General features: G+C 36.1%; 4 protein-coding genes across 5 annotated transcripts; 2 read left to right on the forward strand and 2 right to left on the reverse strand.

Annotated features, from left to right (window-relative positions):
* Nucleotides 1-145: 145 nt before the first annotated feature.
* LOC18016748 (5-formyltetrahydrofolate cyclo-ligase, mitochondrial) lies at nucleotides 146-2,432 on the reverse strand. Of its 2 annotated transcripts, XM_006399727.2 has the most exons (8): nucleotides 2,096-2,431; nucleotides 1,874-2,008; nucleotides 1,237-1,401; nucleotides 1,099-1,140; nucleotides 966-1,011; nucleotides 629-699; nucleotides 419-545; nucleotides 172-339 (listed from the first exon to the last, which is right to left on the reverse strand). In XM_006399727.2, exons 1-8 carry the CDS (start codon nucleotides 2,340-2,342, stop codon nucleotides 333-335), a joined length of 840 nt encoding a protein of 279 aa, XP_006399790.1. In that variant the 5' UTR covers nucleotides 2,343-2,431; the 3' UTR covers nucleotides 172-332. The 2 variants fall into 2 exon arrangements, with proteins under 2 accessions (XP_006399789.1, XP_006399790.1); XM_006399726.2 differs by having other exon boundaries at nucleotides 146-545; nucleotides 2,096-2,432.
* A 714-nt stretch (nucleotides 2,433-3,146) lies between these two features.
* LOC18016749 (ARMADILLO BTB ARABIDOPSIS PROTEIN 1) lies at nucleotides 3,147-7,297 on the forward strand. Its single transcript, XM_006399729.2, has 19 exons — nucleotides 3,147-3,492; nucleotides 3,691-3,854; nucleotides 3,976-4,148; nucleotides 4,233-4,353; nucleotides 4,435-4,509; nucleotides 4,590-4,684; nucleotides 4,793-4,868; nucleotides 5,004-5,111; nucleotides 5,242-5,370; nucleotides 5,472-5,540; nucleotides 5,618-5,677; nucleotides 5,764-5,887; nucleotides 5,973-6,112; nucleotides 6,197-6,260; nucleotides 6,347-6,426; nucleotides 6,503-6,567; nucleotides 6,657-6,774; nucleotides 6,871-6,995; nucleotides 7,118-7,297. Exons 1-19 carry the CDS (start codon nucleotides 3,147-3,149, stop codon nucleotides 7,212-7,214), a joined length of 2,229 nt encoding a protein of 742 aa, XP_006399792.1. The 3' UTR covers nucleotides 7,215-7,297.
* A 606-nt stretch (nucleotides 7,298-7,903) lies between these two features.
* On the forward strand, nucleotides 7,904-9,761 carry LOC18016750 (protein slowmo homolog). Its single transcript, XM_006399730.2, has 3 exons — nucleotides 7,904-8,050; nucleotides 8,606-8,900; nucleotides 9,304-9,761. The coding sequence occupies exons 2-3, from the start codon at nucleotides 8,613-8,615 to the stop codon at nucleotides 9,565-9,567; spliced, it is 552 nt and encodes a 183-aa protein (XP_006399793.1). The 5' UTR covers nucleotides 7,904-8,050; nucleotides 8,606-8,612; the 3' UTR covers nucleotides 9,568-9,761.
* Nucleotides 9,762-10,234: 473 nt separating this feature from the next.
* LOC18016751 (probable WRKY transcription factor 75) lies at nucleotides 10,235-11,532 on the reverse strand. The gene is made up of 2 exons (XM_006399731.2): nucleotides 11,142-11,532; nucleotides 10,235-10,598 (listed from the first exon to the last, which is right to left on the reverse strand). Exons 1-2 carry the CDS (start codon nucleotides 11,405-11,407, stop codon nucleotides 10,421-10,423), a joined length of 444 nt encoding a protein of 147 aa, XP_006399794.1. The 5' UTR covers nucleotides 11,408-11,532; the 3' UTR covers nucleotides 10,235-10,420.
* Between the last annotated feature and the right edge of the window lie 1,793 nt (nucleotides 11,533-13,325).

Genomic DNA, 13,325 nt, shown 5'->3' on the forward strand with positions numbered 1-13,325 from the left:
TAGAACTTGAACCAGATTCTTGTTTTGTCAGTTAGCTTTAATTTTGAAATGCTTGGATCCTTTTAGCATTGGCGATAGCTTTAGGTCTTTTCTATATGATAAGCTTGTTTGTTCGAGTATAAAAAAAAAAAAAGCATGTTCGTACACGGAAACTTGATGTGGAATAGAGAGATCTTTTCGAAATCAACAACCTTGGATTACACTTCTTTTCATATTTTATCAATCAAGAACAAGACTCGAACTATGTTTCGTAAAAATGATTTGTGGCAATTCTGAAGCAGATGCTGTTTTAGCAAAAGTCCTCTTTCACCTCCAAACACAAGCTCCTGAGCTCACATTCTAGGAACAGAGAGAATACAACATAGTCAAAGCATAAATAGAAGATCTCATAGACAGCTAAAAACATGTTATGTCGCACCTCTCGATAGCACGAGGGCTAATGGGAACCACACCAGAGGGTGTCACAAGGGCATCGATCATAACATCATTCGGTGTTACAGGAATAGCTCCGTCCTCAAGAATCTGAGGAGAGTAAGACAATGCAACTGCAATAGGATAAAAAAAACAGTGATCGGCTTAGCTTTCTATTGATAAGATTCTGTAGTATCAGTTTGATTGTGGTCTATACCCATTAGTGGATTTCTCCAATCCTTCTCCTTTGCCCGGTCCTGGTATCTCTTCAAGAAAGTGTCGTAGTAGCTTTTTCCCAGATTCGTTGTCCATATAAACAAGTTGTATTAGAGCATGAAAAACAGAGAAAGCATTGAACTGCAAGTAACAATTACATCCTTTAGGGATGAAAATATTTGTGGTTACAAAAGGTAAGAGAAGAAGTGAAAAATCAGATGTATCCTTAACAAAGTAATGCAACGGAAAAAAATTCTTATTATTTTCATGTTAGTAGCTAAAAGATATGAATCTACAGCACTATGGTGAAGAGAAAACTTGAGTTATTGCAAACTTACCCACCCCCACGACCTAAACGTCGTCCACATCTGTCAAACGCAAGCCCTGGCCAAAAGGGTTTGGAAAGAAAAGATGATTAGAAACAGAGATAAGAAAAAAAAAATATATGGAAATGAAATGGTTTCTCTGTACCTGGCAAGATAAATAGATCGATCGGTTCATCTGCTTGCATCACTGTCCATAGAAAAACAAAGTTTCAATTCTCGCGGGAGGATAATAATGATTCTGTGAAGCTTATAGTGGTGGGAACATAGAAGAAAAAGGCACTACCATCTTCACGCTTGTTCCCTTGGGCATCAACTGGAGCTGGCTCCAAAATGTTCATCGAATTTGCAATTAGGTCATCCATATGAGATATGTGGAGCATACACATGTTACTGTTCTTATCCTCCACCCGAGGGACATATAGCTTTTTCTGTGCCACTGTATTTGGATCTAAATAAGAAAAAGAAAAAGCAAAAAAAAAGGCAGAGGAAGCTCAGTGCACATTTCTTTAAAACACCATAGAAGACTTGGAGTTACAGCGGCAAACTTTGATGACAGAAATCAATGTAATCGAACAAGTCTACGTAAAGAAGATTAGAGAATTTCAACTTTAAGGTCAATTTGAAGGTTTTTTGGGGTTTTTTTGGTTTCAGAAACTAATTAACATCCTCCTGTGATAGAGATACAGCACTTTGCAATGAATGAACTAAGATGCTTGCATTGAAAGTGGGAATCAGTTAACATACAGAGAGATGCAAATCTCATTCGTCCTAATAGTAAGGCACATGCCATGAAACCATTCATTAATCACAATTAGTCACTGAAATGTAAAAGGGCTTCCTTTTTCAATTCTGACTGGTACAAATGAGAGCTCGAAAATCTTATTAATGTCATGACAGTGAAATTCTAAAAAGGATTGTACCAGGATGTTGCAGAATTTGAGAGAGGATTTTAGAAGTGTCGACTTCATTGAGAGACTTGCAGCTAATGTAAGCACACAGTCTTCGACAAGATTTGAACCAAGGAGCTTCAAGAAGAGTGTTTTGAATGGCATCATCTACAATCAATCAAAGATAATTGGAAATTAATATCTCTTTCGGGAAAACAAAGAAAGGGAAACGAGAAGAAAGAAAAAAGAGTGAACCTTGTTGGATTCGGAGGGAAGGGTCCATGGCTTTTAGGGATTTACGCAGAGTTGAGCGCACGACCCGTTTCTGCTTGAAAATGGAATCAAGTTCATCTTGGTTTATGCTGGTGGTGGTGCTCATGGCGACGACGGGTCTAGTTGCGGGTGATAATCTGTAAACGGGTCGGGTCGAGATCTTGGGGAAGAAGAAGATTGATGATCTTTGTAGTGCTGTCGTGATACAAAAGACGCGAGCTCCAATCATCACGGACAAGCTCCGCTGTAAAAACAAAACATTTTCTTCCTTTTCTTTTCCTTTTTATCTCTCTTCTTTTCCTCCTTTTTGTTTCTTCTCTAAAAGCTTAAATCTTACACATTATTTTACGAAGAAACTTTAATGTTAAACTACGAAATATTGATGAAGATTTTCAGTATTAAGCGAAAGACAAAATAAATATTGGTTGAACAAGTAACATATTGATCAATGTGATATGTAACGAGTAACTTGATCAAAACAAAGACTTTTTCGGGGACCATGAAAAGTCCATAGTTAAGACTTAAGAGGTGCCCGCATCGTTGTGGTCCAATGGTAGGGGAGGGTTGTGTGGGGTGTTACAGCACTTCACCTAGGAAATCTGGGTTTGGGTCAAAGGCCAAACTCATGATGTTCGTTGAACCAAGGATAAGTCCACTCTATAGCATTATTGCAGACATAAACTTAAGAGGTTACAGAAAGCATTTTTATTTCGAAAGATCCCAAGTTACATCATTATTAGATTTTTCGTGCCGTCTCTATTTGCAAACTCATATGATATCAGAGATATGTCTTATATATAGTGTGGGCTAATTGCACACGGGGTCATATCAGCCTTCAAATAATAAGCCCAACTACGGCCCATTACGTTTCGTTTTCGTTTTTGAATAAAGAAAAACGCCAAATTCCGGAAAAATAAAAAACACTTCCCTCCCGAGGGAAACATTTTTGGCTCCAAACTCAAAAACATTTTTTCACAAAAGACCGCCTGCAAGCTTTTGGTATTATAAAGAAGAAATAGGATCTCCATTTTCAATGAAAATCTCAAAATCGATCAGAGTCCACCGCTCTAGTTCGCCGCTAGATCATCCACCGAGTCGTTCTCCGCTAGGAATCTCAAACCATCCGCCGATGGAGAGCCATTCGAAGCGCAAGCAAACAACACGATTCACCGGAAGAAACTTGAAACGAAAGCTCTGCGGAGACACAGATGTGATGCCAATCCTCAGACAGTTTACCGAGGTCGAAGATGAACACATAGATCTCGTCGTCGCCATCCGCCGCCACGTCGAGGTTCTAAACTCCAGCTTCTCAGATGAAGAATCTAATCGCGAAGCCGTCAGAGAAGCTGCTGCTGCTATCTCCTCCCTCGCTAAAATTGGTACCGTAATCCTTAATTTCTCCTCTATTCGGCGGTTATATTGAACTCGGCTCGTTGAATTTCTCAATCTCGTGTTACAGCTGTTTGAATCAATGCAGATTTTGGATTCTACTTAGCAATTGATTTGTTCTAGCTCATAGTAGGCGAGATCTAGAAGTGGATTTTGGCCTAATTTTAATTTCGTATCTATTTGTATAGACGAAAATGTGGAGATGATCGTGGACAATGGAGCTATCCCTGCTTTGGTTAGATATTTGGAATCCCCGTGGTCTTTGGCAATCGGCGGAAATGTTCCCAAATCTTGCGATCATAAGCTAGAGAAAGAGTGTGCTCTTTCCCTTGGACTTATTGCTGCTAATCAGGTAAACACAATCTTCAACTGTTTTTTACGAATTTGTGGATGACGAGTTTCGAATTTCAATTCACCGAAATTATGTTTATTGCAACAATTTTTCACTGAAGTTTACTTTCTCTGCCGTATAGCCTGATTACCAGCAGCTCATTGTGGATGCTGGAGCCATAGTCCCCGCCGTGAAGTTGTTGAAGAGACGAGGGATTTGTTGTGGTTGCACGGATGCTAATGCTATTATTAGGAGAGCAGCTGATATAGTCACTAATATTGCTCATGACAATCCAAGGATTAAAACAAACATAAGGTACGTGAATTATCTAATAATCCTTATGGTTTTGATCATGGCTATGCTATTTTCACTTGACAACTTTTAAAAATTTACTTTCAGGGTTGAAGGTGGCATTCCACCACTCGTTGAGCTTTTGGATTTTCCGGATGTTAAAGTACAGAGGGCTGCTGCAGGGGCCTTGCGAACTGTTTCATTTAGAAATGATGAGAACAAGAAGCAAGTATGTTTTGCTTATGATGATGCTTTGTTTTGTTTGAGATTATGAGAGGCAATGTTTCTTACATAAAAAGTAACCGTGTAGATTGTGGAGCTGAATGCTTTGCCAACGCTTGTATTGATGCTTCAATCAGAAGATTCTTCTGTGCATGGCGAAGCGGTTGGTTCTTATTTTGCTTTAGATTGTTGCACATGGTTTGCTTTGTTTAGTTCCTTCTAATAAAATATGGACATTCTCAGATTGGAGCAATTGGGAACCTTGTGCACTCATCTCCCGACATCAAGAAAGAGGTTATCCGTGCTGGTGCATTGCAACCAGTAATTGGTCTACTTAGGTGTGGTTATTTTTCTTCTTTCTGCTTTCTTGCTTCTGCTGAAATAGATGTTTACTTTTGAATATTCGAAACATGTTTTGTAACTGTCCGCTATGATATCTGCTACAGCTCCACTTGTTTGGAGACACAAAGAGAAGCAGCTTTATTAATAGGTCAATTTGCTGCGCCTGATTCCGATTGCAAGGTATGAGCTTGTCTCTTTCTTGACATGCTGCCTGTACTATATATGCTCACTCAAACTTAGCTTCTTTTGACGATATAAAAGGATGGATGCGAACTAGAGTACATTTTAAACATAACTGGCAACATGATCATGCAGGTGCACATTGCCCAGAGAGGTGGCATTACACCATTAATTAAGATGCTTCAATCATCAGATGAGCAGGTTATGGAAATGTCAGCTTTTGCTCTCGGTCGTTTGGCTCAGGTACTTATGTTTTTGAATTAGCATGTGAATGTTTTTGTTGCCTCTGGAATCTAATGTGATAAGAAGGAAAAAAAATGCTTAGAGCATTTCTTAATACGTCGGTATATCCTCAACGTTTTGAATGTTGCAGGACACACACAATCAAGCTGGCATTGGACAAAGAGGAGGCATCACCGCTCTATTGAATCTTCTTGATGTGAAAACTGGATCTGTGCAACACAATGCTGCCTTTGCTTTGTATGGCCTTGCAGATAACGAGGTAAACAATATTCAAATGAATAGTTTTATATTACAGGCTATGCCTATACCTCTTGCTCACTTTAGAAACCATGAGTACTTAATTAGTTGTTCCGTTTGTAGGAAAACGTAGCAGATTTCATTAAGGCTGGAGGTATTCAAAGGCTGCAAGATGACAACTTCACGGTTCAAGTATGCATTTCACTGCTTATGTTTGTAAAACTAGTTATGGATTCCCGAATTCTAAATTGCCGTTCTTGTTTTTGCAGCCGACTAGGGATTGTGTGGTAAGGACATTGAAGAGGATAGAGAACAAGATTCATGGACATGTGAGTACCTATCTTTGTTAGACCCTCTGATTCTTAGTTTAGTATGGCCTTGGTTTTCGTCCCCTGATGTCAAACCCTTCTTTCAGGTACTAAACCAATTATTATATCTAATGAGAACCACTGAGAAGACTATACAAATGCGAATTGCTCTGGCTCTTGCACATCTTTGTGACCCTAAAGATGGAAAAACAATTTTCGTTGATAACAATGGTAATATTCTCATTTCAGAATTTCATACAAAAGCTTATTTTTGTTGGTTTACTGTTCCTGATCAAATGACGTATTACTAATGCAGGAGTAGAGTTTTTGTTGGAGCTTCTTTACTTCTCAAGCATGAAGCAGCAGAGATATAGTTCAAGCGCTTTATTCGAATTAGCTAAAAAAGCTACATCTTCTGCACCAGAGGATTCAGCTCCTTCTTCACCAACCCAACGGGTAAAAAATCTTCATTTCTCATTTCAAGTATAAAATTGTTTCTGATTTAAGGTCTTGACATGTTAATTGATTGTACTACTGAAGGTTTTTTTGGGTGAGGAATTCGTGAACAACCCTACTTTGTCCGATGTCACCTTCCTAATCGATGGTATAACATTTAATCCAATTTATGTTTTAATTAAATCTACTTCTGTGATTATAACACTTTTTGACTGAGTATTTCCATGGCATTAGGTAAACAATTCTATGCTCACAAGATTTGCTTGGTAGCTTCCTCTGATATATTTCGTGCGATGTTTGATGGCCTATACAAGGTAAGCTTCTGAAATACGACTTTGGTAACTCTGTCTGATCATAATATCAACCAACTAACCTGAGAATTGGTTTTAGGAACGCAACGCCCAAAATGTGGAGATCCCAAATATCAGATGGGAAGTGTTTGAGCTTATGATGAGGTAAAGTCTTATAAATTCAAACATATCAACATTCAAATATTACACCATGATATAAGGTAAGAGTCTTAAACATGAAACACAATGTGCAGATTCATATACACAGGAAGAGTTAACATCACCAAACATTTGGCTCAAGATCTGCTTGTAGCAGCTGATCAATATCTTCTCGAAGGCCTCAAACGCCTTTGTGAGTACACAATCGCACAGGTAAAAAACTCAAAGCCGAGATCTTGTTTTTTTTTCTCTCGACAGAGTGACTTGTCTCTGTGTATAACTAAATAGACTTTACTAATGTCGCTGCAGGACATCTGTGTGGATAACATACCATTCATGTACGACTTAGCAGACACATTCAACGCTTCAGCCTTAAGACGAGCTTGCACGCTCTTCGTTCTTGAACATTACACTAAGCTCGGCTCTGAAATATGGTAGGCCAAAAAATCATTATTTCTTCATAAAATTTTGGAAATATAACTTATCTTTTTTTTTTTGGTAAAAAATATAACTTATCTTGCTTACTCAATCAGGTTTTATTTATTATCTAACGCAGGTTTCCCATTTTTATCAAGAAAATTATACCTGAAATTCGGAGTTACATCACTGATATTCTTACACGGCCTGTCCAAGCTAGCCCAACCACTGTATAAAACATTTAACTGGATTCTTTTTTTTTTGATAATCGGTCTATGTTTTGTTACTCTATGTGCTCTCAACTCAATAATATCATGAGGCCCCCAAAGTTAGTTTTTGTTATGTATTTATTCTTTATAAATGGCTCAGAAAATCAGACTACCTGAAAATGCTTACTAAAGAGTAAAGTTCCAACTCAATGAGTGTAATATCAAAGTCTAACAAGAGGAAATCTTGTAATCACCCGAATCTCTTAAACCTTCAAAACCTTTAAATAGTAATTAATCTTTTAGCGTCTGTGTTAATCTGATTGAGAATTTTGACTATTGAATATATGGTGGTGTACTTTCATAGTCTTAATGTAAATGGCCGACAAACTAAACCGATCCGAAATGCTTAAACTGCAACCAAACCGAATCAAAATGTACAGTTTATCATCCAATTGATTTTATTATATCTAGAAACAAGAAATAGAAATTCATCCTAAGTTGATATTTTATTACATGTAACCATACGCTAGAAAACTTGCAAACTAAAATAAAATAAAAAACGAAACTGAACCGAATTGAACATCCATGCAATAAACATAAACGTTATCAATAAATGGGTATTAGAAAAAGAAAAAAAAAACATAAACGTTATCAAAAGTCAAAACCCAACATTGGACACTGGGCCTTTTAAAGGCCCAAACTTTGTGCCGCCTGCCAGAGAAAACCATTTTCATTGTCGTAAACATAAGCCGCAGGTTGTCTCCACACCGCCATTGATTTGCTTCCTCTCGTCACGTTCTCCATTTTTGGGTTATTTTCTTCTACGCTCACACAAGATCTTCAACTGCATACCTCTCTCTAAGGTATGTTCTCTTTCCATTTGCACAATTTTCCGTCTAATCGATTAGCATCGAGTCAACTGTAAGTACGTTTCGTTCTTCATCTGTGACGCCGATGTGCGTTTCGTTGAATAATACAGCTGAATTCGGAATTAGATTTTATCTGATTCGATCATTCTTCTACGAAATCAATGTTTAAATCCTCGTGTTCCTCATTGTTTGTTAAAAATTAGTTTCCCTCATAGCTAAAATCAAACCTTTTGTGCAACAAATTATTTGGTTGGATCCTGATGCATCAATGTCAGCTCTTTGTTATCTTGCCCTTATGTGCAATCCTTGGCTTCGAAATCCTTTTAACTTTGTTTTAATAAAATCTCTCCTTTACACTACTTCCACGTATTTAGATTCTGGATTCCACTCTTCAGTTTCTTGCCATTTCGTTCTAACTTTATAGGTGGGATTTAAAACTTGTATGCTGTGTACAAAAGATTCATCATTTGGGTTTTGCTTGGTTTTGATTAACCTTTTGTCAATTTGTTCTTCTTATTCAATCTCCGGTCTATGTGTTGTTGGTTTTAGATTCTTGATGGTAAAAGCATATAAACAAGAACATGTCTACAAGCACCCATGGGAGCGGGTGAGTGCTGCCTCATGGAGGAAGTTTGCAGACCCTGAAAACAAACGCATTCTTTCTCACATCCTTGAAGTCGACACCTTGAACCGGAAACTTGACACTGAGACCGGAAAACTCCACACCACACGTGCTCTCACCATCCATGCTCCGGGGCCATGGTTCCTTCACAGGATCATAGGCCAGGACATCTGTCACTGTGTTGAATCAACAGTTGTGGATGGCAAATCACGCTCGATGCAGGTATTATCGGCTTCTCTATGCTTCTTTCGCAAAATTTGTATTTTGAAAACGAGGAAGCTTGATTGGGAAGAAGCATTTATTAGTTGTTACAAGCATAAATAACCATAGATGAGTGAGTGTTTAGATTAACTTACAATGCATGAGTGCTAGTGAAACATTTGGTTAAGTTATCAATTCTATATAGAAAAAAATGCCTAATTTTGTAAGGTAAGGAACTGGTTTTAGTGTGTTGTAATCTGTTTGACTGAAACTTGATTGGCATGAAGCATTTGTTTGTAGTAAGATGGCATAAACAACAACTATAGAGGACTTTGAGCTCGTAAAACATCAAACAAAGACATCTAACTAAATCGTTTTCATTCTCTCTTTTTTGTTTGGCTTTGGACGAACGGTTTTAATCCAGCTTACAACCAAGAACATTAGTCTCCAAAAGTTCATTGAAGTGGAGGAGAGGATAAGATATGATCCGCATCCAGAAAATCCGTCGGCCTGGACGGTTTGTAGCCAGGAGACGAGCATTCGGATCAAACCCTTGTCAGCTCTGGCATCAATGGCTGAGAAAGTTGAGCAGAAATGCGCTGAGAAATTCATGCAGAATAGCGTGAAAGGGCGAGAGGTGATGGAGAGAATTTGTAAGTATATGGAAGCAGAATCCGCTCCAATCTAAAGATCCAAACTTTATAGGTTCCAGTATCTTGGATTTGGGGGTTTTTAATGTTTTGTAAGTCAAGAGGACTACGTTTTGGAGCCATGGTAATAATAAATCCATGAAACAGTTTAGAACAAGCTACTGTTGTTTTTCAGCTGCTTATCTTGTCTGTCTTAGCAACTGGATATTGAGTTGAGAAGCTTTCTGTCCAATTTTGAATCTTAATCCAGACCGATGCATTAGATTTCTAGTGGCTCTACCTGCTTCAGGGTCTGAGCAGATTTTATATTTTTTGTTTGTAATTAAACCAAAAAATTTTAACAACAAAAAAAGATTTAAGGAGAACGGAATACTCAAAGAACTGATGCGACGGTTATTTAATTCACTGCAGAACAAAGTCTTGTCAGCCTATCACCTTGTCACTTGTTTTAAATGCAGATCAATGCACGCCAAATTCTTTCCCCCATTGAACCAAGTGCAGAATAAATAAAAATTGTGTATTTTGTTACTGATTCAATTTTAAATATTGTTGTCTATTAAAATATTTTCTTGTCACTGATCCAACGAATTCTCTGATTTTTCACATTTTATGTAGATTACTGATAACTTTTGGTTGGTAATTAGAGACTACGAAATAATGTAGCCCCTAAATTTTGTTACTTACAAGTTACAACTCTCGGTAGATGAGCATTATTCCTAAGAAACTGAATGAAAATTTTGTTACAATTATTATTGGATACAAACTCCACTTGACCATAGTTGTTTTTTTTCGACACGCGTAAGATGTAACATTATATATTTATCTAAAATAATTTACAACATGAGCCTTCAGAAATAACGCTTCAAAGGTATAAAAGATTTGAGAGAATAATTAAAAAGAAGAGTAGATTTGCATTTGGGTGAGAATATGCTCAAAATTTTCGGTGGATTTTTCGATGGGATGCGAATGAACTCCTTCGTAGGTTGTGACAACGACTTCTTGGTCCGCTGTTAGCCTTTGCACTTGCTTCTTCACGTTGCATCCTCCATATGTGCACCTATAGTAACTCCTGCACATTATTTCCATATAAATTAACCATCTTTTATAATTAAATTTATTCAAATCACTATGCAGACTACTCAAGATCATTCAAACCGTCGTGGATGATTCATTGAGTCCTTTCGAAGAGTATTAATATTTAATAGTCAAATTTGTTCCCAAATGCACATTCACTAAGATTTTTCACCGAAAGACTTTCTGTTTAATCTGTGATTATTACATAGAAAAAAAGAAGGTGGATCAACGCGATCTTGCAATAGTACGTAGATAAAAAACATAAATTAGCCAAACCATATAGTATATGCAAACTAGTTGAAGATCTATCAATCTAGACTCGACATACACATGAATTTTGATGATACGAGATCGAGTCTCGTTACTGAGAAGGGAAATAAATTATGGGTGGCCTGGAACTTTTTAGTAAAATTAAATTAAATTAAGGTTGATTTGAGATCGGCTAAAGCGTATGTGTTAACTCTTAACTTGTATGATCAGTAGAAAAACGGGGAATAAAAACATTGGTATATTAAAGAAGGGAGAAAGTAATAGGAACCTAGGGAACTTGTTGTTCTTGACAGCTTTTTGGCCATATTTTCTCCATCGGTAACCATCATCAAGAATATCCACTTGGCTCCTTGTCTGAAACGCAAACTTTTGTTTCTTCCCTTTCTTTTTCAACTCCACGCTTCTCGAAGAACCTTCTCTAGCTTTTGAGGCCTCTTCTTCGCCTTGGTGTAATAACTCCGATTTAGCGAGGTTTTGATGCGATTTCAGCGACAAAAACGGAGCATATAACGATCCATTATCAAATCCCTCCATATTCCTAACTAACTGTGGAATCTTAGTTATAACAACACAGACCGATCGACCTAAAGAAGATTTTTTTTTTGTTCTTTGTTCGTTTGTTTTTATGGTATTATTATAGGTTGTTAGATATTATGTGTGAAAAAATATATTATAGTTTAGTGTATATTATATAGACATTATGGCAGACTGCGAAGTCAAAGACGATGAGGCGGCCCGCTGCTAATCGTAAAAGCAGAACTAGAAGGGGCAGTGTCGTAGACGACACGTAAGAGTTAAGCATTTACATTTTAATTTTTTTTTAATGCACATTGATTAATGACATTATATGAACCCACTAATCCACATCTCTTTAAAGATATACTTATATATCTAAGGCAAATAGCTCAAAATATCAGACGAACAAACTTTCGATTTGTTTCTCAAAAACAAACTTTCGATTTATTTGGTAAATTGCCACGAGTACTTATTATTCAGAATACAGAGAAATTAATATATAAGGATAGTGATATATATATATATATGTTGTCAAAAACAATATATATATATATATATATATAAAGTCAAGAACGTATAGTATTGAGAGTGCTATAAAATTGTGCGTTAAAAAGCAATTGTGCTAGTCTGACGTTAGATTCAATTAATATTTAGCTGTTCATGATATTTTTTAAGTAAATTAACAACGATGCATGCACGTACGAACATGAAATTTTTACTTATGTATTGGGGAATCCTTAATAGATTTGTGAAAGAACAAACGAGAGTCGTCGATTTTTTCTTTAGTGACGTCATATGAGTTCGCATTTTTCTTTTTGTCGAACGTCATATGGGTTTACGTTTTTCTTTGTTTTTTTCGAACCTCGTGTTACATATTTATCAGTAGTATATGTAATAAATATGTAATATCTTTGTTAACTTGACCAATGAAAAGTCTATTATGTTTGAATCCATATATATAAATTTATCCTTGCTAAATAATTAAAATTGATAAACCGCTCCTTCGATTTGAATATATACACGAGCTAAATTGTGGACCACCGACTTTTATTGACTAACCATACGTGGCAAAAGGAGAAGTAATTTGAAGCGATTATTCCTTCCATGCTGCAAATGATAAATAAAGGATTTGATTTAAATGGAGATTAATTATGTTAATACTAATTGCATGATGACGAATAACTATCGAAATTTTTTTTTAATAAAATACCAATTGCGTTGATATATATGGATTTAACTTGTGACGTGTGTTGTTACGTTTTTGTTTCCTTGGCAAAAAGTTGAAAACTCAATAATCCATGGTTTGTTTTTTGAAGTCAGTAGTAAATATTCATATGTACATTGAGAATTTCGGTCAAACTTTTAATCCTTGTAGAGTTGTAGAAGAGGAGCGAGATATTATTTTACTAAGCGCAGACGTGGTTGATAATTATTTTCCGAGGTTGAATTTTGAGACCATTTTTACCAATTATTAATTCGCTTCAAATAGGAAAAATAAAAAGTAGCTCACCATTTACTGTTGCTAGTCCATGTTTCCTTGACCATTCAAAGTGTAAAGGAAAAAGGAAAAAGAGGGACAATTATTAAGAGGGTAGATGATGTTTGAATATGCCCTTATAAATATGACTGTATGAGATAAGTGTACAGTAAAATCTCTATAAATTAATAATGTTGGAACCATGAAATTTTATTAATTTATCGTGATATTAATTTATAGAGATAATCTGTTTTTTGCCTATAATCTTCTAAAAAGTTCTTTTGAATAATGTTATATTTAAGAATTTAAGCTAATATCTTATTAAAAATTATGATTAGTAAACATATTTATTATAATAAAATAGTTTTTAATAACATATTAATTTATCTATTAAAAATATACATGTTTACAAGTTCAAAATTTATAACAAACCATGGCTATTATCAAAAAATGAAACTG

This window comes from Eutrema salsugineum, unplaced genomic scaffold (genome assembly GCF_000478725.1).
Source record: "Eutrema salsugineum unplaced genomic scaffold, Eutsalg1_0 scaffold_2, whole genome shotgun sequence".
Taxonomy (NCBI): Eukaryota; Viridiplantae; Streptophyta; class Magnoliopsida; order Brassicales; family Brassicaceae; genus Eutrema; species Eutrema salsugineum.